Consider the following 22,150-nt stretch of genomic DNA (forward strand, 5'->3'; position numbering starts at 1 on the left):
TGGAAAGGCCAGACAACTTTTGCTTCTACCTCGACCATCGTGGGCAAATAACCCTGCTCAAGGTCTCTTACCTGAGCTTAGAGGCCAAGCCCTCCCTCTAACCTTTCACAGAAGAGGTAACATGAAAATTCACCCCGTTATCTGAAAAATGTATTGTGAGAAATGTCAGGGTGCGGCTTATAAGCATACTCTGGAGAGCACAGCTGAGAGCAGTTTTGAAAATAAGCAGTTAGAGACTGATGAAATGGAACGCACAGGTAGAGAGAACTCTGCACTGCTTCTGCACTTGGGGATGTTTTGCTTTGGGCTAAAAGCCACAGACTGACCCAGCAGGATGCAGAATACTCAACTTTCTGAAATGGAATTGGGCTCTTCAGCTTCTCTCTCAATTTATTCTGATTAAGAATCACCCATTTTACCTGGCCCACTTCCGTAAGCCTCCAGCTGATTCAGGTTGCCCCCAGTTAAGGACAATAAACACGGAGCTGTTAACGTGTACACACACACACACACACGCACACGCGCGCACACACACGCACACGCACACGCACACACACGCGCGCGCTCGCGCAGAGGAGCCATTTCTTTTAAAAGCCAGTCCTTTCAAAAATTTAAGCCTGAATCTGAAATTAGAATAGAGAAGTAAAACCAGATCAATATTAACTCCCCATCTCCCAGGTCTGATAATACCAGTCATTCCCCGTATTACCTAAAGTGAGAGAATCGGTGAGCACACATTCATTTCAAACGCAAATGTGCTGCTGGATTAGAATCAAAGCATAATGTTAAGCCATTTGGAAGAAAGACAGCATTCCTAAAAACCTGTCATTCACTGGGAGGGTTTGAAAAGGGGAACCAGGGCGAGCTACACTGGGCAGTCACGCGGCAGCAGTCTGCAGTGGGTGGGGTTTCAGATAGGCCTTGGCCAGCATTCCTCTATGCTTTGTTTCTCCTAGAACAGTGTCTGTGATGGTTAATGTACCATCCAGGGACAGTCTTTTTTTTTTTTAAAGATTTCATTTATTTATTTGACAGGGAGAGACACAGCGAGAGAGGGAACACAAGCAGGGGGAGTGGGAGAGGGAGAAGCAGGCTCCCCGCAGAGCAGGGAGCCCGATGCGGGACTCGATCCCAGGACCCTGGGATCATGACCTGAGCCGAAGGCAGTCGCTTAACCAACTGAGCCACCCAGGCGCCCCCATCCAGGGACAGTCTTAACTCCTGCTTATCTTAGGGTATTTTACAGTTTCTTTTTGCGATTAACCAGAAAAGTTCAGAATTTATAGAATTCGGTGCTTGCCTGATGCTAAGCATTGGAACCGTTCACCAGAGGGCCTGAGTAACCAACCTGATGTCAAAAAGACAGGAGCACACTGATGCAGAAAAGAGTTTCAAGAGCTGACTGGCTGTGTATATCTAATACTTATTATGAAGTCACCAGAGGACAAACGCTTCCAAGGGGCAAAGGCTGCAGCTGTCACACTCACCCAAATCTCCAGATAACCACCCTCACTGCTTATTTGGGGACATGGGTTATTAATGGAGAGAGTAGGCTGGATTGAAAGGAAAGCTGGAAACATACTGTACTGTAGACAGGGGCTTCACCTACACAATTCTTAGCAGAAGGTTACTCTATTGAGGCCAGACATCAAATTGCCTAGTCTCTTACATTTCTAGGATTTTGCAAAGAAGACTGGGTCTCCACTGTCACTCAATTACCCTGGGACCCTAGGGAGGCATTAGCCTCTTACAAGGGAAACCTGATACCAGTAACATCATCCTTTCAAAGAGATTTTCTGTTCCCTAGGAATGGCAAAGGAATCAACACACTGCAAGCTCCAGGAGCAGAGACCATGTCTGTCTTACTCACCGCTGCATTTCTAATGCCTAAGACTGTAGGTACCCAATAAATGGGTTTCAAAGGAAGGGACTAACTCTGACAAGCTACTTCTGACCAAAATCCAAAAGTGCTATTGAATCAGACCCAGTCAAAGCAATAACTAGGCCTAGCATAAGGCCCTGCCAAGCACGGGCACATCATCAGTTTGGGGGAAAGTGAATCGGGGCTGAGGGCCAGGTGGTGTCATGATAGCAGAACAGAGTCCTCTTCCGGAGGAAAAGTATCCCTGGCTAAAAGAGGAAACAAGTAGTCAGTCATGCTCCTCAGTGGCATGTTGTAAGTATGGAAAACATACAATATAGCCCATCCTGTCACGGCATGGCTTCAACCAAATTCAGGCCTATAAAACCATATGAATGGAGGTTTCCTTTTCCTGACAATGCAGAAAGGCCAGCTGCTTGCCTGCATTCTACTTCTAAAAATGTGGGAACTGAGATCCACTTCATGGAGATTCAAGAAGCTAGCAGAGACCTCAAACCTGCTGCCCACTGAGTCATCCTGGGGTTAGACAAGAGTTTAACCAAATAGAATTTTACATTATCATTTTATAATGACTATTTGCTGAATTGTTATTTATGCACCTGGGAGCAGGTGAAGTATTTGCGTGAACATTTTATTTAATCCTCACATCAATCCTCTGAGAGGTACTGTCATTCTCATTTTATAGATGAGAAACCTGACAAAAGGTGGGTTTCAGTAACACCACCCAGTATTTAAGAGAAACAGGACTCAGCTGATGAATAGGTAGGTAGTCAAGACCCATTCCTGCACCTTCTCTCTAAAATTTATCCATTACTGTCTGAAATCAAAAGTGGTTCAAGGATCTTAACCACAAAGGCTAACTTTTCTTTTTTTTTTTTTTTTTTTTTTTTTTTTTTTTTTTTTTTTTTTTTTATTTTTAAAGATTTTATTTATTCATTTGAGACACAGAGATACAGAGACAGAGAGAGAGCATGAGCAGGGAGAAAGGCAGAGGGAGAGGGAGAAGCAGGCTCCTCGCTGAGCCAGGAGCCCGATGTGGGGCTCGATCCCAGGACTCTGGGATCATGACCTGAGCCGAAGGCAGACGCTTAATGACTGAGCCACCCAGGCGCCCCAAGGCTAACTTTTCTTAACAAAGCTCTTGGATGAAGGATCAGAAAGAAAGTTGAAAAGGCAGGCCCTCAAACCAAGAGCTATGCATTTTGACCCAAACTTTTCAATACTACTCATCCGAGATGTCCAAACACTAACCACACACACAGTTCTTGATCATGTTCCTACCAATTCCACACAATACCGTGAATTGGAAGCTGTTCCAATTAGTAAGATTTTTATGGAATCTCCAACATAAGCCAAAAGGCTTGTTTTGGCCCTGCAATTGTTATTTTGTTTTTATAAATTCCTCCACCTTCATTATTCACTCGAGGAATTCCTGAGGCAAGTCCATTTCAGACAGCTTTTAAATCACATTGGATTTACTGCCCAATTATGCCATTTTCTTATCCCTCTTCACTTCACACAAGTTAGGAAATACATTTGTGCTAGCATTATGTTTCTGAAGGGCAAAAAGTACCCACCAAAATTATACTCCAAGATACAGAGCAAGACCTAAGATGACAATCTTTTACTGAAGAGTGTTTAAGCAAGACACAATTACTTCATTTAATTGGGAGAGAGGTTAATTTTAGAGGATTTTCACTGGCCTTAGGTCAATTAAACTGTGATATAACAAGATCCCAAAGACTTGCTCAATGCTAGCTGAATTTTAGAATCAAAAAGCTTGCATGGTTTGGGTTAACAACCAGAAAACTCTACCTTCCCCCAGCTGCCATGTACTCAAGTCATTATCCTACAATCTGAAGAGACAGATTTAGGATTAATAATTTATCACCTTCCTGTACTGCAACATAGTTAAGAATACAGGACGGGGGCGCCTGGGTGGCTCAGTCATTAAGCGTCTGCCTTCGGCTCAGGTCATGATCCCAGGGTCCTGGGATCAAGCCCCGCATCGGGCTCCCTGCTCGGCGGGAAGCCTGCTTCTCCCTCTCCCACTCCCCCTGCTTGTGCTCCCTCTTTCACTGTGTCTCTGTCAAATAAATAAGTAAAATCTTTAAAAAAAAAAAAGAATACAGGACAGTTTGGCAGAAGAAAGTTCCTGCTGAAGGCTCATCGCTATGAGATATATTCCATTACTCGTTCACCTTAAAATTAGGTGCCCAGCAAGAAGAGCAGAGATATAATGCCCCCTAAAAGTCTCCTGAAAATACTTTTCTCCTAAAGATAAGACAAATGCATGGTCAAAATGTATTACTCTCTTAAAAGAAAAAGATACCGCTTGGTCTGTCTGGGACTTATAGCCCTCAAAGTACAACCAAAGGGTAGGGGCAAAGGAGGAAAGTGAGTTCAGGTGTCTTCTGTCTGCCAGGGGCAAAAAGAGAATGACAACTAGTGGGTAAAAGACTGCCTGCTAAGCCAGGAGCTGCCTTTGTCCCATCTGCAGTCTCTATGGGGAGTTGAGGGCTCCCCCCAGAGTTTGGGACTAATTAAAAAATAAAATATGGCAGGGGTGCCTGGCTGCCTCAGTCAGTATAGCATGCGACTCTTGATCTTGGGATTTTGAGTTCAAGCCCCATGCTGGGTGTAGAGATTACTTAAAAAATAAAAAATAAATAAAAATATGGCTGAGGTAAATGGAGATCAAAACGTCATCTTTATAGGGGTGCCAGGGTGGCACAGTCGGTTAAGCGTGTGACTCTTGTTCTGGCTTAGGTCATGATCGCAGGATTGTGAGATCAAGCCCAGCGTTGGGCTCCACCCTCAGCACAGGTTCTGCTTAAGATTCTCTTCTCCCTCTGCCGCCCCCACACTCTTGCTTGCATGTGTGCTCTCTAAGATAAAAAATATATATGTCTTTAAGATAAGTGATAAGGTGACTGGAGAACATAGCTTAGATGTACAGTCACAAATGGGCTTTCTAATACTTCATTAAACTTAGCCCGTCGGACACATACAGGCTGTCCTGGCATGGGCAGACCAGTTAGAGCATGGCAGCAAGAGAACACATGTCAATCCTGAAGACTGGCCATTCCATACGACAGGATTCTTTTCCAACCTCACCAATCAGAAAAAAAACACTCTTCCATTCAGGGAGAGAGCCAGAGAAAAGGCAGAAAAAAGAGCAAAGATTACTTTCCAAATACTGTTTCCTCCAGAAGTGAAGTGCCCATTTAATAAGCCAAGACTGAAAAACGTAGTAGGGAAGAACAATTTTCCTCAACATGTATATTCCAACGTGGTGCTATTTCCAGCATTATCTTCAGGTTAGCCCAACAAACCTTTATTGCCACCTACTATGTGCTTAATGCTAGGTATGTAACTATGATTAAGACAGTTTAATGAAGAAGATATCATAGTAGCCATCTACTCCCAGCCACGTCTGCTAGGATTACTTAAGTTACCGACTTAGAACAGAGGTTACTCCTTGGCATACCTGGTACCAGACTCACCACCTACCGTAAATAACTATAAAACTGGACAGAATATACAAGACAAGTGTTTTTAGTCAGGAGATGACAGGCCGTACAAGGCTGCAATCCCCAAGAGAGAGGAAACTTGAAGTGAGCCCTACAACTGCCCAGTTCTCCATTAAGGGACAACTTCCCAACCACGGCACCGAAAGCTGGAACCCGAAGAGAACACAGGGGTCTCACTGGGCCCAGGAAGTGAGACAAGAAAGAACTATGAATGTGGCTAGACCTGGAGTGGTGAGACATTGGAGAGGAAGGAGCTCTGAGAAGAGGGAGCCCCAGAAGTCCTTTGGGAGGGTCCCCTTCCAGGCTGAGGGCTGGAATGTAAAGGCACAGGGCAAGACCCGAGGTTTATTAGATAGTAGACAATACAGGGCTAAGAGGGAAACAGAATCACTAGAGGTCAAGCAATGCTGGGGGGCAGGAATGAGAGCACTTTGGAATTCGACCCTGCCAGAGCGAAGAAATCACACTAACACCGAGCCCAGCAGACACCAGAAAGGCCTCCCCTTAGGACTATGGACCACACTTTAGAGCAAGACCTCCTCTGAAGCTCTCCTCAACACAGCCTAAAACCACACAGTATAGCATGGTATAATACAAAGATGCACAGACTCTACGAGAACATTAAAAAGTAAGTTCAAACCAAGGGACTCAGGGAACGTGTCAGAAAGGAGCTTATGTTTACCTGAATCAGAATCCCTCAGTGAGAACAGTAATAGCATATGCCGAGGAACAGAGCACTCTGCATGGAAGCATGAGACAGGATTCTACGAACAGTGATTCGAATGTGGAGGAGAGAAAGGAGTGTGGAATGACTCAGGGATTTCAAGTGGAGGTGGGCAAAGGACCACGGGTTTGGTCTTGATACATTAAGTGAGAGGCAGCTGTGAGAGATCCAGTTGGAAAAGTGTGACGTACAGGTGGCTCTGTGCTCTGGAAAGGAGTAAACGAACAGCTATAGATTTGGGAGTCGAGAGCACAGTTATGGGAAAAAATGAGGTTGCCCAGGGGGAGCACACAAGAGTGAGACAAGAAAGGGTAGAAACAGACCCCTGAAGAACAAAACACTGCAGGAACCAGCTGACAAGGGAGTGAGGGGCGAATAATTAGGAAGTGCAGAGCATCGGCTGGAAGGGGAACAGAGAGCAGCACTGCATCCCTCTGCCTTTTCACCTACCACGGCACAGGTCTGAAGCATCCATCGCCCTCACAGAACTGGGAGTTCTTCCAGGGCAGGGAGTGTTGTACTGCGTTGTTCTGATCTTTATTACCCTCATTCCTAGCCTAGGACCAGACTGCTAGTTATGCTCTCAAAAACTGGTTCTGAATTGAATACTTCTCTGAACTTACTCATTAACTGATTGTGTAATCTACTTCGCAGCAGCAGGGGAATGTCAGTGAAAGTGTTCATAGCCAGTTGTTAGCTTTAGGCCTACAGGAGCTTCTGTGACTCTCCATGGTTTAGCTTTCCAATGCTGGTTCAGGCCCTCTCACCTCCCACACACATGCAGACAGAACTCTTGAGATGTACGTATTCTTTCTTTAGATATGTTAACATATTTGTGAATATTTGAATCAGATCTTGTTTCTCTCAAAGGCAGGTGTCTCCTTAAGGTACCTTCATGTACCTCTGCTCTGAGTGTGTTAATTTTAAGCTTTAACTCTCAAATGATAGGTTATGTTAATTTTAAAGTTTAATTCTCAAAGGACAATTCCCTTATTTCTAATTTATTAATTTATTCAGTCAACAAATGTTTTTTATGGTGCACCTACTATCTACCAAGCACTCAGTACTTGCTGGGAATACCTAGTGTAAGTAAAACAGGCAAAACTTCTGCCCTAAGACGCTGATACCTACTAGAGAAATTTCCAAATTCTTGGTGTCACCTCACTTTCATCTGCTGATACTGATAATCCCCAAGTCCAAAATGCTATTTTTAAGCCATTTAACAATAACATTAAACAGAAAAATAGTGATTCAATGGTCCATAAGGAAAACACAGAGCATCTTTTGTCAGACAAACTGTAATCACTGCTTTCTAGCAGTGGGCTTCGGCACTGAACCCAGAAGTTGAAATCAAAAACAAGCTCACTATATGTAAGTCAGTGGGTGCCTGGGGTTCTGATGGAGATGGAGTAAACTGCCAAGTAGTAAACAGGAATAACAAGGGAGCTGCCTGATTTTGGTTAGTTTTTCAGGAATAATCCATATAACCTATAAGCTAAATGACAACAGCAAACAAACAAGAATGTATCTTATTAGAGAAAACTTAAGAGCTTGGTTAAAAACTGAACAAACTCACAAGTAGATAAAAACCGACTCAGGCTGCCAATGCCAGGTTTTTGCTGCTATTATTCTGGTGTTGCTTTTTCAGGTTTCAGGTAGGTTCCCCCCACCCCTTATTTAAAAAGTTATACATGTACACAGAAAAAAGATCTGGAAAACACAAAAACTGTATAGAGATAATAATTCCACTACTCAAAAAGATATATAAACATTTAATTGTGTATCTTGTTTCAGACTTTCTATTATACAAAAGTATTTTTCTCTTTTCACAAAATGGGCACCATTGTGAATGTGCAGTTGTATATCCTGCTTTTATCATTGAACATTAAGAGCATTTCCCATGTACTTATTCTTCTAAATGGTGAATTTTGAAGTTGGATAACATTTCACATGTGGACATGCCATCTCACCACGCTCCTACTGTTGGGCGGGTTGTGGCAATGTTTTGCAACGTAGAATAAATGAGTGTTGATGAACATTCTCATTCACAACCACCTAAATATATCCTTGACATAAACTCCCAAAAGGGGAATTACCAGGTCAAAAGATATTAACTTTTTAAGGATCTCGATATTTACGCCAAAAGTTCTCTGTTCAAACTTCCCAGCACAGTATGAGGGCAACCACATCACCCCTAGGCAGCACTAAATTTATTTACTTTGATCTTCATCAATATGATAAGCTAAAAAAAGATCTCTCGTTTTAAACTGAGGTTCTTTGGGGGCCTGGTATTTGGTACGTACTCTTCAAAAAATGCGATTTCCCTACTCTGATAGTGCTAAATCAGTTACTTATTTAACTCAAATGATCTTACATAAAATGTTGGCCTGAAATAGTTAGTGTCCCAGCAAAGCATCATCTGGGTAAAAAAACATTTAGGTCAGCTTTCTGTCAACTGCAGTTTCCACTGCTATAATTATGCAATCATCAACCACCACTGCAAGACAACAAAAACCCCAAAGCTGATGTTACTGAAATTGCTAAATACAGTAATTACTTGATTCTCTAGATCATGACCACCAATTCCTTTAGGAAAGCAACAGAAATCTTTGGAATTACAGGAGCAAAAGGCTGATTAGTTATCCCAGACAATGGACTCTACAACACAAGGCTTTTGTCACCGCCAAGAATGGCACCATACTGAGAAGTCTTTCTGAAACTGCTGTTCTCTCACATTCCATACTCCGAAAAGAACAATGTCAACAAAAGAATTCAAAGAAAAAATTGACAGAAAGAAAGAGGACTCTCTGAAATTTAACCTTCTTCACACTCTTTCCTGGCAAGAGGTTCTAGCCTGGCAAAATAATCTCTACGAGGAAAGTATACTTTATGAAATCTATCAGCATAACCCCTTTCTATAGAAAAAGCAAGGAACACACTTCACTAGGCTTCACTTCCTACAAGTGAAGAGTCCTTTAGGAAAGGAAGCAAAGTATCACTTACTGAGCACCTATGTTCACAGGGCTGTACAACAGACTAACTACAGTGTCTCTCATATCAAGCTATAAGGTAAATCTTATCCTTCTTTACAGACGATAGGTAAATTGCTCAAGGTTTCATAGTTATTAAGTAGAAACATCCAGCTCCAGGACCCAGGTCTTTCCAACTTTCAAATGTTTTTCTTTTCTTTTTTTTTTAAGATTTTATTTATTTGACAGAGAGAGATACAGCGAGAGAGGGAACACAAGCAGGGGGAGTGGGAGAGGGAGAAGCAGGCCTCCCGCGGAGCAGGGAGCCCGATGCGGGGCTCGATCCCAGGACCCTGGGACCATGACCTGAGCCGAAGGCAGGCGCTTAACGACTGAGCCACCCAGGCGCCCCCAAATGCTTTTCTTTTCATTACATCTTCACCAAATCTTAAAGTGATCGTGCCAATTCCCCTTTACAAAAAAGAACCCAATTTTGTGTTTCCAAAACAAATAAACCCAACAAACTAAATGTCCACCAAAAGGATAACCATGGGACGCCTGGGTGGCTCAGTTGGTTAAGCATTTGCCTTTGGCTCAGGTCATGATCTCAGGGTCCTGGGATTGAGCCCTACATCAGGCTCCTTGTTCAGCAGGGAGCCTGCTTCTCCCTCTGCCTTCCGCTCCCCCTGCTTGTGCGCTCTCATTCTCTCTCTCTCTCTCTCGGACAAATAAATAAATAAAATCTTAAAACAAAACAAAACACAAAAGGATGACCATTTCTGTCAATTAGCAGATTAGTTTTCTGCCTCCTACTAGTCTTTAATATGAACTGAAAGACTCACAAAGAGTGCCCTTTTAATCTTAAATCTATAAAGAAAATGGTACCTGTTGACAACCACAGAGCACTGAAGCAGAAGCAAGTATAAAACAGGTACAGGCTTCTCAACCATTTCACGGATATCTGCCAACAAAATCCCAATAAAATCCAGGAAACAGGGCTTGGCTTGACTCCCAGCCTCTTCTCCATGGCCTTCCAGACAGGCGGAACCAGTTCACTATAAAGACAGAAAGGGAAGAAGTTATATGCCAAGTAATTAATAACTGATTCCTGGAAATGCAGAGTGCTAGAGAATGTGACAGATAAGAGAGAAGAGATATTTCAAGTTTGTCTTTCACTTCTCATACCTGCCCGTAAATTTTAAACCTGAGCCTTGACAAAGCCTGTAATTATCAGGATAAAAACATAGCAAGGGATATGAAATGAATCCACTATAAAACTGAAACATTTTACATTCTATTATTTTCTAAGCTAACAGTAAATCACCTGTGTGGAAGAATGGAAAAAGCACCTGCCTAAAGAAAAGAAGATCTGAGTTTCAGTTCCAGTTCTGCTACTAAGAGCTTTCTGACTTTGACCAAACACACTTTCTTATCTATGAAGAGTTTGGACTACAGAGGTGCGCACCTGAGAGTTTTGTCTAGCTGTGCTTTAAAAAAAATTTTCATGTGACTGTCTTTAGGAAACACATGCACTCTCCAGTTTACTACTGCCCCACCACTATGATCTTAAAAATCTATCCAAGGTACATTTTGATGTCACCTCCCTGATCCCTAGAATCATTTGCAATCCCTGACTTGAATTCACAGATACACTCAACAAATACTTGCACAGCCCTTATTATGTGCTAGACATTATGCTGGCTACTCCGGAATCTAAGAGCTGGATAATTTAGGTCCCTTCCAGAGAAAAAATGATTTTCATCTGTTTCATCTCTCTTATACAACTTCCCTACATTGTATAAATTTTGGCAATACCATGAGGGTTGGTTGGGTTCTGAAGCAATTCAAATTCTTCTGTCCTAAATGTGCACCTGTCACCCACATGTGGCAAATGATTCCAACCCCCAACAGCAGCCAGCATACAAAGAGATTGGCATCACATGGGTTGGATATCAATATCGACTAATACCAGGAAATAGACACATGCACACACAGACATCCACACACAGCTGCAAAACTGAGGTACAGCCCAACCAAGAAAAGGCTTTCACCGAGCCTCAAGCATCTGAAGGACTTCTTTCTCATTCACTTCCATCCATTCTGATTTCCAGTAGTTTTGAAGTTTTATGTTAGGAAGCAGGGAGCTGAAAGATGTGTGGGCCAGTGACATGTTCAAGAGATTATGAAATGGAGCCTAAGTTGGAAAGTCTATCCAGCAACTTCTCTAGCCTCCCAAGATGGAACAGCGGGTGTGCGTGTGTGTGTGTGTGTGTGTGTGTGTGTGTGTGTACGGATCTTACCCAACACATTTCTGCCTACCACAAAAGGATTTAAACTCAAAGTGACTCAACACCTGTCATCAATAGCATGACAGGTGGGCGACAGAAGCATAAAAGAAATGAATAGGTTTTGAAAATGGGAGTAATAAACACCACTGAATTAGCAAGCTGATTAGAAGTGCAATGTCTTACAAGCCATGCATAAGAGAGAGGCAGAGCTCTTTTCATGTGAACTCCCAACCAGCCATGCCTCTGAAATAAATCTACAATTGCCTAAGGGCACAAATCACTGCTGGGTCCTCAAAGCCTTGCTGACCAGAGGCAAGAACAACACATCACCAAGATCCAAACGGTGTGTTATAGAATCAAAGGGTAAAAACCCAGGGAGAGAACACACACCCCCACAATACCTGACAAACGAAAATCTAGAAAAGCTTGCAATAGTTTGGGCATTTAGGGCGTTACAAGTACACCCGAAATAAAAGCACTCTCTGTTGCAGCAGCTGTTCAGACAGAGCAGGGGGTAATGTTTACTTAATACTTCAGGTTGATGGGGGATGTATCATAGTTCAGTCTATCAGCTACATACGTGGAACTCCATTTATGTACACAGCGATGTTTGAACAACGACAGAGCAAGTCTGAAACAGCCTATTCAGCTGGTATGAGTAATCAACAAGCTCTCAAGAATAAAGCTCTTTAAAAAAAAAAAGTCTCAAGATATTTGGGAAAGTTACAGAACAGACTTCCATGAATAACTGCTTGTATTTGCAGACATTGTTTTCCAAATAGCTGGAAAAATGAACAGATTGTTCTGGGAGGTCGTCTTTCCAATTTGTTCCTAGCTCCCAGTCTGTTAATCACAGAAGAAAGCACAAGGACAGTCAGCTAATGCTCTTCACCACCTGCATCTATGGTCGGTTGAGCACAAGCACCAGGAGGCGAGAGAAGGAAAAGCTTTCCTAGAACCGCCTGAGGTTTTCTCTTTTGACTTCCTTCGTTTCACCTTTGTGCTCACTGCAGACACCACAGAACCCCTCCCCGGGAAAGAATTTTCTAAGTCCGGAAGAAGGCAGGTTTCGCATGGTAATTTACACACCGTGCTCAGCCCCGCCCCCCTTATTCTGCATCAACTTTCTATCTTGGTGGTGAGACCAAACACAAGAGACAGCAGCTAAGGGCGAGGCTGCAGAAGTCGAAGGAGGAAGGACAGCGGCGCCCCGAGCCCGGTCAGTCTGTCAAGGGATGGAGGATGCTGCACGACCAGGCCCGGGCCCGAGAGAAACGGGGTTCAGCCTGGGACTCGAGCTCCGCACTTGCAAAAAGCCAGAAGCAGGTGGCTGCCCTCGCCGGGCCAGGAGCGCCACCTCCGGGTCCCAACACCCGGCCAGCGCACCCTCAGAAATAGCCTGTCCCGCTTGCCCCTCCCCTGAGCTCGTGGCCCTCGGCCTGGCAGCCAGCCGCCCCCGGCCACCTACCGGGGCTCAGGGCCACACAGCGGGGCCCCGGCTCTCGGCAGCCTCCGCCTCCTCCCGGTCCATGGGGTCGGGGCCCCAACCTTCGCTCCCCTCACCCGGAGGAGGAGGAGGAGGAAAAGGAAGAAGGTAGCGTGGGCTCCCCACCCGGACAGCTCCCTCTCGCCTCAGCCTCCCAGGACAGCGACCGCGGCCGGAAACGCCGCCTCCTCCCACCTCCCCGGGCTCAACCCGGAAACACACTCTTCATGCTACCCAGCCCTCCTGAGCCCCCCCGCCCCCCCCGGAAGCTCAATTCCAGCTGCGAGCCCGAGGGGGAGGAGGGGCAGCGCTGAGGGACATAACTACGCACGAGCGAAGGAACCTGGGCCCCCAGGCTGTCGCCTCCCGCTCTCCACAGGAAGTGTGCTCCTTCGCCGGCCCTCCGCGAGCCCCAGGCCCCAAACTCGGGCAATACCCACAAGCAAGATGGCGGCAACGGCAGCACACCCTACGGCTTAGCGCCCAGGCGTGCCATTGGCCAGAGCCCGGAGTGAAGCTGCCGCGGATTGGTCGAGAGGGCTGCGGGGGTGGGGGTGGAGCTGCAGCCGCCTGGAGCCGGGAGTGGGCAAAGCGGCGTGAGCAGCGGCCCCAGGCTCCCGGAGCGTCGCGCTCGGAGGAGATTTCGCCGCTCGGGGCCGCAGCCTGGTGAGCTCAGCCCCCTTCAGGCCCTCCCCTGCATCCCAGCCGGGGCCTCGCCGAGCCGGCGCTGATCGATGCCGACACACCCCGGGGACCCTATCGCGACTCCATCGCGCCATATCGCGACATCATCGTGCTCTGTCGAGACTCCATTTTGTCACAGCCCTTTTCAATATATACCTATATATATATTTTTAATTTGCCCTGTCATCTTTGGGGGCTGTCCATGTCGTGATTTTTGCCGTGATCTCTCCGTGACATCACCGCGCCATCGTGAAGTGTGATCTCATCGCCGCCCTGTCGTGACTTCATCAATGTCGTGTTGTGACCTGGCTGCGGCGGGACAGGTGGTGACCGCCAGGAACCCTCTTCCCCTTCTCATCTCCCCATCTCAGCAGCCCCGCTTCGATTATCCGGCTTTTGGATTCTCCGTTGTCCTGGGAGCTGCCCGGGACCCCTTCTTGCTTCTCCAGCCCCTGCCGGCATCCACAGGCTGGTAGCGGGGCGGGGAGGGCGAGGAGAGGGAACGCAAAGGGTTAATTCTGCTGGTGCTTCTGCTGGTGCTTCTGCTGCTGCTGCTGCTGCTGCTGCTGCTGCTGCTGCTGCTGCAGCTTCTACCCGAGGGAGGGAAAGGAGAGGAGGCAAGGAGCCTGCGGGGGCGATTGAGAGCCCTGGCTGGAGGGGTGGGGTCCCCAGAGGGGCCCCCAAGCCGTCCCTGGTCAGCACCCTGCATCCTCACTTCTGCTGAAGCTTGTCTTCTGCCTGTTCTGGAGAAGGGAGGGGAAGGGAAACCTAGGATGCCCTTTTCCCTCATGTCAGCCTGAGTCCGGATAATCGAACTTCACCCATGTACGTCTCCATTCCTTCCTGTCTGTCCTCACCACTCCCTCCTGGTGTGCCTGGGTGGAGGGAGATAAAACCAGGCCTCTGGTGCCAGGGGCCAGCTGAGCAGTGGGGCCAGCCCCCTCCCACTCCTGGGAAATTGGTAAGGAGAGCTGTCCAGCTGAGCAGCAGGATGCATGGCCCTTCCTTCCCGCTTTCTGGAGGTGACCTTGGACCAGGGTCCCTTCTTCATCCCTAAGGACTTGAGGGTCCAGTGCCTTTAAGGGGCTGCCACAAGGGAGGTCAGTCTTGTGCAACCCATCCCTCCTGGTCCCTCCCTCTGTGCTAATCCCTCCCTCCATCCTCCACTCCCACCCCCACCCCTCCTCTGCAGAGGGATGCTCAGTCCCTCTTGTGTTCACAGTTGGGCAAGGCGGGCATCATGGCCTCGGATTGCGAGCCAGCTCTGAACCAGGCAGAGAGCCGAAACCCCACCCTGGAGCGCTACCTGGGAGCCCTCCGTGAGGCCAAGAATGACAGCGAGCAGTTTGCTGCCCTGCTGCTAGTAAGGAACTGACTGAAAATTGGGAGGTGGGAAGGGCTGGGTGGTTGGACCCCCTAGGAATGGGCACAAAAAGTCCCCAGGGATACATAGGTGGTGCTGGCATTCCTGGAGGCACCAAAGAAGGCCCCAGATGCCTACCTTTGGACTCATCTTTGCTCCCCTGAGTATGGGGGCAAAGGGAGAATGGGGTTGAATAAGGCCTGGGGCCCTGGGAGCCTTGGAGGAGGCTGCCTGGGTCTGCTCTCTGGGGCGTCCCAGAGCAGATGGGAGCTGACTCATAGGGTGACAGCAGCAGGTAGTAACTAGTGCAGAGTACTTGAGGGCTGGGGATGATTGCTCTGGGGGTGGAGAGAGTAGCAGAACCAGAAGTAACTGGGAAGGGGCCCCAGGGGATGGCCGGGATGGCAGTGGGTAGGTCGAGGGTGAGGATGCTGGTTTGGGGCTGAGCCCTGTTGGAAGAACCAAGCTGGGGCCAGCAGAGCAGGAGCTGCAGTGCTGGGAAGGGGGGGGTTGATGTGTGGGGGGTGAAGGGAGGAGGGAGTACAGTTGCTGCTTGTTTGCCATGGCAACAGGGAGAAGGCTCCAGAGTCAAGGGCTCACACTGCAGCAGAGGAGGTGTTGAGGTGAAATGTAAGGGGAAATGTTTTGACAGGCAGAGTGGCAAGACGCAGGAGCCATTTCCCCTGAGAAGGTGGCAGGAATGGATCAGAAGCTTCACCGGGGGGAAGCAATTAGGGAGAGACCCTAAATCCATGGGAGATTTTGAACTGAGCTCTAAGCCCAACTCCGGTTGTTGGTATCTTAGATTAGATATCAGGAAGAACTTCCCAAATGACCAGGTGATGAAACGGCAGGACTTCCCTTCTGTGGAGATAATCACAGATGAGGGATCCCAGAGGTCACAACTGTCTGTCTCCCAGGGGAGAGAAGGAGCTGGATGAAATGACCTCTGGCCCCCAGCGCGAGTCCCCTTCCATGACCTAATCTTGCTAACGGTCAGCGCCCCAGGGTGCAGGGGGCAGTCTTCCTTTCATCCTGCTGATAGCACATACCCCCCTTAGGTGACCAAGGCAGTCAAAGCAGGTGACATCGATGCCAAAACTCGACGGCGGATCTTCGACGCTGTAGGCTTCACCTTCCCCAATCGTCTCCTGACCACCAAGGAGGCGCCAGATGGCTGCCCTGACCATGTTCTCCGAGCCCTGGGCGTGGCCCTACTGGCCTGCTTCTGCAGTGACCCTGAACTGGCCGCCCACCCCCAGGTCCTGAACAAGATCCCCATCCTTAGCACCTTCCTCACTGCCCGGGGGGACCCGGATGATGCTGCTCGCCGTTCCATGATCGATGACACCTACCAGTGCCTGACAGCTGTGGCCGGCACACCCCGTGGGCCCCGGCACCTCATTGCTGGGGGCACCGTGTCCGCCCTGTGTCAAGCATACCTGGGGCACGGCTATGGCTTTGACCAGGCCCTGGCACTTCTAGTGGGCCTGCTGGCAGCTGCTGAGACCCAGTGCTGGAAGGAGGCGGAGCCTGATCTCCTGGCCGTGTTGCGGGGCCTCAGTGAAGATTTCCAGAAAGCCGAGGATGCCAGCAAGTTCGAGCTCTGCCAACTGCTGCCCCTCTTTCTGCCCCCGACAACCGTGCCCTCGGAATGCCTCCGGGATCTGCAGGCCGGGCTGGCACGCATCCTGGGCAGCAAGCTGAGCTCCTGGCAGCGCAACCCCGCACTAAAGCTGGCAGCCCGCCTGGCGCACGCCTGCGGCTCCGACTGGATCCCAGCGGGCAGCTCTGGGAGCAAGTTCCTGGCCCTGCTGGTGAATCTGGCGTGTGTGGAGGTACGGCTGGCTCTGGAGGAGACAGGCACAGAAGTAAAAGAGGATGTGGTGACCGCCTGCTACGCCCTCATGGAGTTGGGGATCCAGGAATGCACCCGCTGTGAGCAGTCGCTGCTCAAGGAGCCACAGAAGGTGCAGCTCGTGAGCATCATGAAGGAGGCCATAGGGGCTGTCATCCACTATCTGCAGCAGGTGAGGGTACAGCGGCCCACAGAGGGAGCCTAGTGTCAGGGGTCGGGGTGGGGGGCCGGAAGGCAAGGCAAAGGGGGACTGCGGTATGGCAGCAGCGGCAGCAGCGGAACGGAGAGAGGGCAAGATGCCCACTCTGAGGGCTGATCCTGCAGCGCTCCCGGGAGTAGTGTGGCCAAGCCTCCCTCTCCCTCCCTCCGCCGAGCCTCCACACAAGCACCATACCACACACCATATGTGCACTCACATCACAGTACACACACACGCGCACACACAACACAGTGACTTCCCACTCACAACCCTCCCCCCCGGTACACACGCACACCAAATCGAAGCAGCCTGTTCGGCTCAACCTCTCGCATTGTTTCATGCACCTGCACATACAGACTTGTACCAGAGCCGGGCAAAGGAGCAGGGCTGCTGGTTCCTGGCCTCTGGAGAGGTTCGGCTAACTCCTCCCAGGTCAGAGCTGCTGTAGAGGGAGTGTCTAGTTAGCTTTGGACCTGTGAGTTACCTTGGAGCCGTGAGCTACTTTAGAGGTGGGGGGGCCGAGTTGAGCCCCAGGGAGTGTGGGGACATGTTGTCTGAAGTCCAGTTCCCTCAGCACACATGCCCCGAGGGCCTGCTCTGTGCCAGGCCCCTGTTGGGTGTGTCTTTGCCATGCACCAGGTGCTGGGGACCCGGGGCCCCCCCTTTGAAGGGCTCCCAGGCCAGAATTCCCTGCTAGTTGTGGTATTCCTAGGCTGGCCGGCATGCTGTCCCGGCCGGGGAGGGTCTCTGGTCCTGCTCCATCTCACGGGGGTCCCGTGGCAACAGGTGGGGCCAGAGAAGCAGAAGGAGCCCTTTGTGTTTGCTTCGGTGCGGATCCTGGGGGCCTGGCTGGCCGAGGAGACCTCGTCCCTGCGCAAGGAGGTCTGCCAGCTGCTGCCCTTCCTTGTGCGCTACGCCAAGACCCTCTACGAGGAGGCCGAGGAGGCAAATGACCTCTCCCAGCAGGTGGCCACCCTGGCCATCTCCCCCACCACCCCAGGGCCCACCTGGCCAGGGGATGCTCTCCGGTGAGTTTGTAGTTAGAGTCTGTCCAGCCAGACTGTTCTAAAGAAAAGTGTCGCAGGAGGACACCTCTGCCCCCCCCCCACCCCTACCCCACTCCCCACCCCACCCCCTGCCCCAGACTGGTCTGTGCCAGGCTTCCTGATTGGGGCATGAGATTTCCTTTAGGATTATTTCTGGTTTGGGGGGGGCGGGGGGGGGGAGGCTTGTTCCCGCAGGACAAGTCTTAACTTGCCTTGGCCCAGATCTGTCTATAAAGAGAGAACTCATGCTTATCGACCAGTTACTACACGCCAGGCATTTTGCTCTACCCTTTACCCAAACAATCTCATCCGGTCCACACGGCAAATCTATGAAAGAAGTCTCATCCGCGTCTTCGGGATGAGCAAACTGAGACTCAAGGTTAAAGTAACTGGCCCACATGCACACCACGTGGCAGAGCCCGAGTTTGAGCCCAGGCCCGCAAAGCACCACAGCATGGGCGTTCTCTGCGGGACCTAAAAGGCCGGGTTCTTTTCCCCTGCTTTCATTTCTCCCCGGTGGGATGCCCCACAAAAGGGAATCCTTGTACCTTCATCTGTCCCCACCCCTTACACATCTGTTCCTTCCACACCCCCAGGCTCCTTCTGCCCGGCTGGTGCCATCTGACTGTCGAAGATGGGCCCCGGGAGATCCTGATCAAGGAGGGAGCCCCCTCACTTCTCTGCAAGTATTTCTTGCAGCAGTGGGAACTCACATCCCCGGGCCACGATACCTCAGTGCTGCCTGACAGCGTGGAGATCAGCCTGCAGACCTGCTGTCACATCTTCCTCAACCTTGTGGTCACCGCACCAGGGCTGATCAAGTGAGGCCGGGGAGGAGGTTGGAGGAAGCGAGGGGGGCTGCTCAGACTTGCCTCAGGTCTCCATCTCGACTCTGCTTCCCTGTACCCATGGGTTCCTGTTAGTGTTAGAATGAAAGGCTCTCAGAATAGAACCACCCCACACGAGGATTTGGCATGTCTGGAACCCCTCTGGGCATGTCTACCTGATCCAGCCATAATCCAGTCTCTGCTCCCCAGAGGTCATGAATGGGCCCACAGTTAACTCTTAACCCTGCTGCCTCATTTCTTGCCAAACCCTGCCTGGTGAAACTGGGAGCTGAGAATCCCAGATGTTCCCAGGCCTTGGCCTAGCTCAGTCAGCCCCTCTCCCCCATCTTTCCTTCCCTTTCTCCCCAGGCGAGATGCCTGCTTCACGTCTCTCATGAACACCCTGATGACGTCGCTGCCCGCCCTAGTGCAGCAGCATGGAAGGCTGCTTCTGGCTGCCAACGTGGCCACCCTGGGCCTCCTCATGGCCCGGCTCCTCAGCACCTCGCCAGGTAAGCCCCGGGGACCCAGGCCTAACAGATAGGGGCAAAGACCTGGGTGGGCCTGTTGTCTTCCGGGCACAAGTCCCCATTTTCAAGGAATGGTTTTAACAGAATTTTCCAGCCAAGAGGAAATCTCTCAAGTGCATCTCCATCCCGCACCCTACCCCACCCTTCTTCCGCAAATGACAACGTTCTCTGCCTTCTGAAGACTTTTAAGGCAAAGTCTGGTGGGCGTCAGTACAGGCCTGCTCAGAGGCTCGGGCACCTGGAATTCCCAGCAGCCCCAGGAGTCTGAATCCAGTGTTTTCCAGGTGGAGCCGCCCCCGCCCAGGCCTTGAGTCAGAAACCTTATTCCTCCCATTGAGGTTTTTCTGGGCTCAACACCTCACCTCCCTCGTGACAGGCTTCAGCACTTTGGTGCACCTCTGCACATACCTTCTCCGCATCCCTGCCTCACTCTGGGTGTGTGGGGGGGGCAGGCAACGTCCCCTCCAGCCCCTGCCAGCCTTCCGTGTCTCCCACTTTGGCTGTGGGTGTCTGCTTGGGTCCCTCTGTCCCCGCCTGTTCCCTGTGCCCCATCTGTCAGGTTGGAGGAGCTGAGCAGATGCCCGGGAACAGGGCGTATCGAGCCTGTACCCTTAGCTGCCTCTCTGTTCCCTGTGCGGGGGATCCCAGCAGGGTCCCCCAGCAGTGGGAAGGGAGCATGTCCTAGTGGACCCTTAGCCACCCCTGAGTAGGGCCTCAGTGCTGTTCACCCACAAATGCCTCCAGGTTGGACTGACAGCCCCCCGGAGAGGGTCTGCAGTACAGGGGTGAGCCCCTGCACGGCAGGTACGCAGAGCCCCATCACCAGCTCCTGGGCCCCCTCTGGCGCCCTCTTCTGGCCCAACAATCATTGGTGCGACCGCCCTCGCGGGGAGGAGCTCTCTAGGCCCAGCCGAGCTCCGGTGTCTACCCGGGCTGCAGGAAGGGCTGACCCTGAGGTTGAGTGTACCAAGATTATTACATTTAATTCTCACAACGGATTTCTAAGATTAGCACTGTTGGCCCCGTTTTGCAAGTAGGGAAACGAGAGCCAGGAAAGTGGATTACCCAAGGTCACCCCGTGAAGTCGAAGGTAGGGCTTGAGCCCAGGCAGGCTGACGGCAGGCTGTGCTTCGGGCTCCCGGAGGGTGTCCGCACAAGAGGGGTAAAGCAAGGGCCCGGGAGAGCTGCCGGCCCGCCGGCCTCACGCGCCCTCTGCCCCCCTTGCCTTCCAGCTCTGCAGGGAACGCCAGCCTCCCGAGGTTTCTTCGCAGCCGCCATCCTCTTCCTGTCACAGTCGCACGTGGCGCGGGCCACGCCCGGCTCGGACCAGGCGGTGCTGGTGCTGTCCCCCGACTACGAGGGCGTCTGGGCCGACCTGCAGGAGCTCTGGTTCCTGGGCATGCAGGCCTTCACGGGCTGCGTGCCGCTGCTGCCCTGGCTGGCGCCCGCCGCACTGCGCTCCCGCTGGCCGCAGGAGCTGCTCCAGCTGCTCGGCAGCGTCAGCCCCAGCTCCGTCAAGCCCGAGATGGTGGCCGCCTATCAGGGCGTCCTGGTGGAGCTGGCACGGGCCAACCGGCTGTGCCGGGAGGCCATGCGCCTGCAGGCGGGTGAGGAGACGGCCAGCCACTACCGCATGGCCGCCCTGGAGCAGTGCCTGTCGGAGCCCTGAGCGGGTGTCCACTGGGGACAGACCCGGGGGGGTGGGCAGCGAGGGAAGGAGGGAGGAGGCATCTTCCCTGAAGCCCCCAAACTGGACCCCCCCCCCCCCAGCTCCCCCCCCAAACACCCCAGCTTTTTGGCTTTTCTGAGGGCAAGGGCACGGTGCCCACCCCTCAAGTGTGAGGAACTGCGTCCAGCCCCCCAGGCCCCCATGGGGGCAGGGATTGGCTTGGAAATCAACGTGGCTGTCCCTGCCAGGCCAGGGAAGGTTGGAGCAGCCCCCCAGGGAGGGGGGCACTGGGTGTCATTGTGCCCTCTGTCAGGCTTCTCCACAGGAGGGAGGCCTCAGGGTGGGATAGGGCTGGCGGGAACTTGGCTGCCTCAGCCCATGTGCCCTGCCGGCCAGGGCGTGGGCTCCCCTAGGCTGTGGTGACCCCTGTAGCCTCCCAGGTCCACGTCCTTCAAATTGGCCATTTGGCTCTTGCCCTCAGCCTCTTGGGCAGAGAGCAGACTCAGGCCGCTGACATAGTTCTTCCTATCAAAATCAATGACCCAGGGTCTGAACTGCCCCATCCTTCCAGGAAATCCTGGGGCAGACAAGCCTGGTGTGGGGGTGGGGAAACCTCCTTCCACCTGAGCTTCCTTGAGGGGACCCAGGAGTCCTTAGGCCCTGGCCTCTAAGCTTTTGTGTCATGTTACAGCAGAGTGACGATGGGGGTTGGGGGTTTATTTATTTTGCCTGTCCTTATCCCTGCTTGGACACCTGAGCATCTGATCCCTGTCCCCCCTAGTGCCATCTGGCTTGGCTGGAGCCAGGAACAGGAGGGACACTTCCCCAGAATCCGCATGTTTCCCTAGTGATTGCACCCCATCACCATCGCAGTGCCTGGCTCTAATTCCCACCCCTGCTTAGGATTCCTCTCTGCAGAGAGACGCGACTGGCGGCTCCAACAGGGACTACCTTTCTTAGGAACCCCGGGGGACCCTCCCCCGAACCTGATCCCTTGCTTCCATCCCCCCTTCCCTCCCCCAGTGCGTTCTGTGATCGCCAAGTTCAAAGCTGTGCACATGCGGACACTCAATAAATGTTCATTGGTGACAA

At 51.0% G+C, this 22,150-nt stretch overlaps 2 protein-coding genes across 2 annotated transcripts in view; one reads left to right on the forward strand and one right to left on the reverse strand.

The window, feature by feature from the left end:
• The window catches only part of KIAA0319L (KIAA0319 like), a 94,474-nt gene extending 81,429 nt beyond the window's left edge, over window positions 1-13,045 (reverse strand). The window contains exons 1-2 of the mRNA XM_021684203.2: window positions 12,865-13,045; window positions 9,994-10,163 (exon numbers count right to left, since the gene is read on the reverse strand). Coding sequence (XP_021539878.1) covers window positions 9,994-10,135 — 142 coding nt within the window. The 5' untranslated portion in view covers window positions 10,136-10,163; window positions 12,865-13,045. The remainder of the gene's footprint in view (window positions 1-9,993; window positions 10,164-12,864) is intronic.
• A 667-nt stretch (window positions 13,046-13,712) lies between these two features.
• On the forward strand, window positions 13,713-22,150 carry NCDN (neurochondrin). Its single transcript, XM_021683688.2, has 7 exons — window positions 13,713-13,889; window positions 14,789-14,929; window positions 15,991-16,959; window positions 17,773-18,014; window positions 18,629-18,853; window positions 19,229-19,371; window positions 20,622-22,150. Exons 1-7 carry the CDS (start codon window positions 13,857-13,859, stop codon window positions 21,056-21,058), a joined length of 2,190 nt encoding a protein of 729 aa, XP_021539363.1. The 5' UTR covers window positions 13,713-13,856; the 3' UTR covers window positions 21,059-22,150.

This window comes from Neomonachus schauinslandi, chromosome 4 (assembly GCF_002201575.2).
Source record: "Neomonachus schauinslandi chromosome 4, ASM220157v2, whole genome shotgun sequence".
NCBI lineage: Eukaryota > Metazoa > Chordata > Mammalia > Carnivora > Phocidae > Neomonachus > Neomonachus schauinslandi.

Bases quoted from the DNA above. Each gene is read 5' to 3' on its own strand.
- NCDN (XM_021683688.2), top strand. From the start codon at position 13,857: ATGTCGTGTTGTGACCTGGCTGCGGCGGGACAG. The intron at 16,960-17,772 runs GTGAGGGTACAG...CCGTGGCAACAG, and splicing joins TCATCCACTATCTGCAGCAG to GTGGGGCCAGAGAAGCAGAA. The intron at 18,015-18,628 runs GTGAGTTTGTAG...CCACACCCCCAG, and splicing joins TGGCCAGGGGATGCTCTCCG to GCTCCTTCTGCCCGGCTGGT.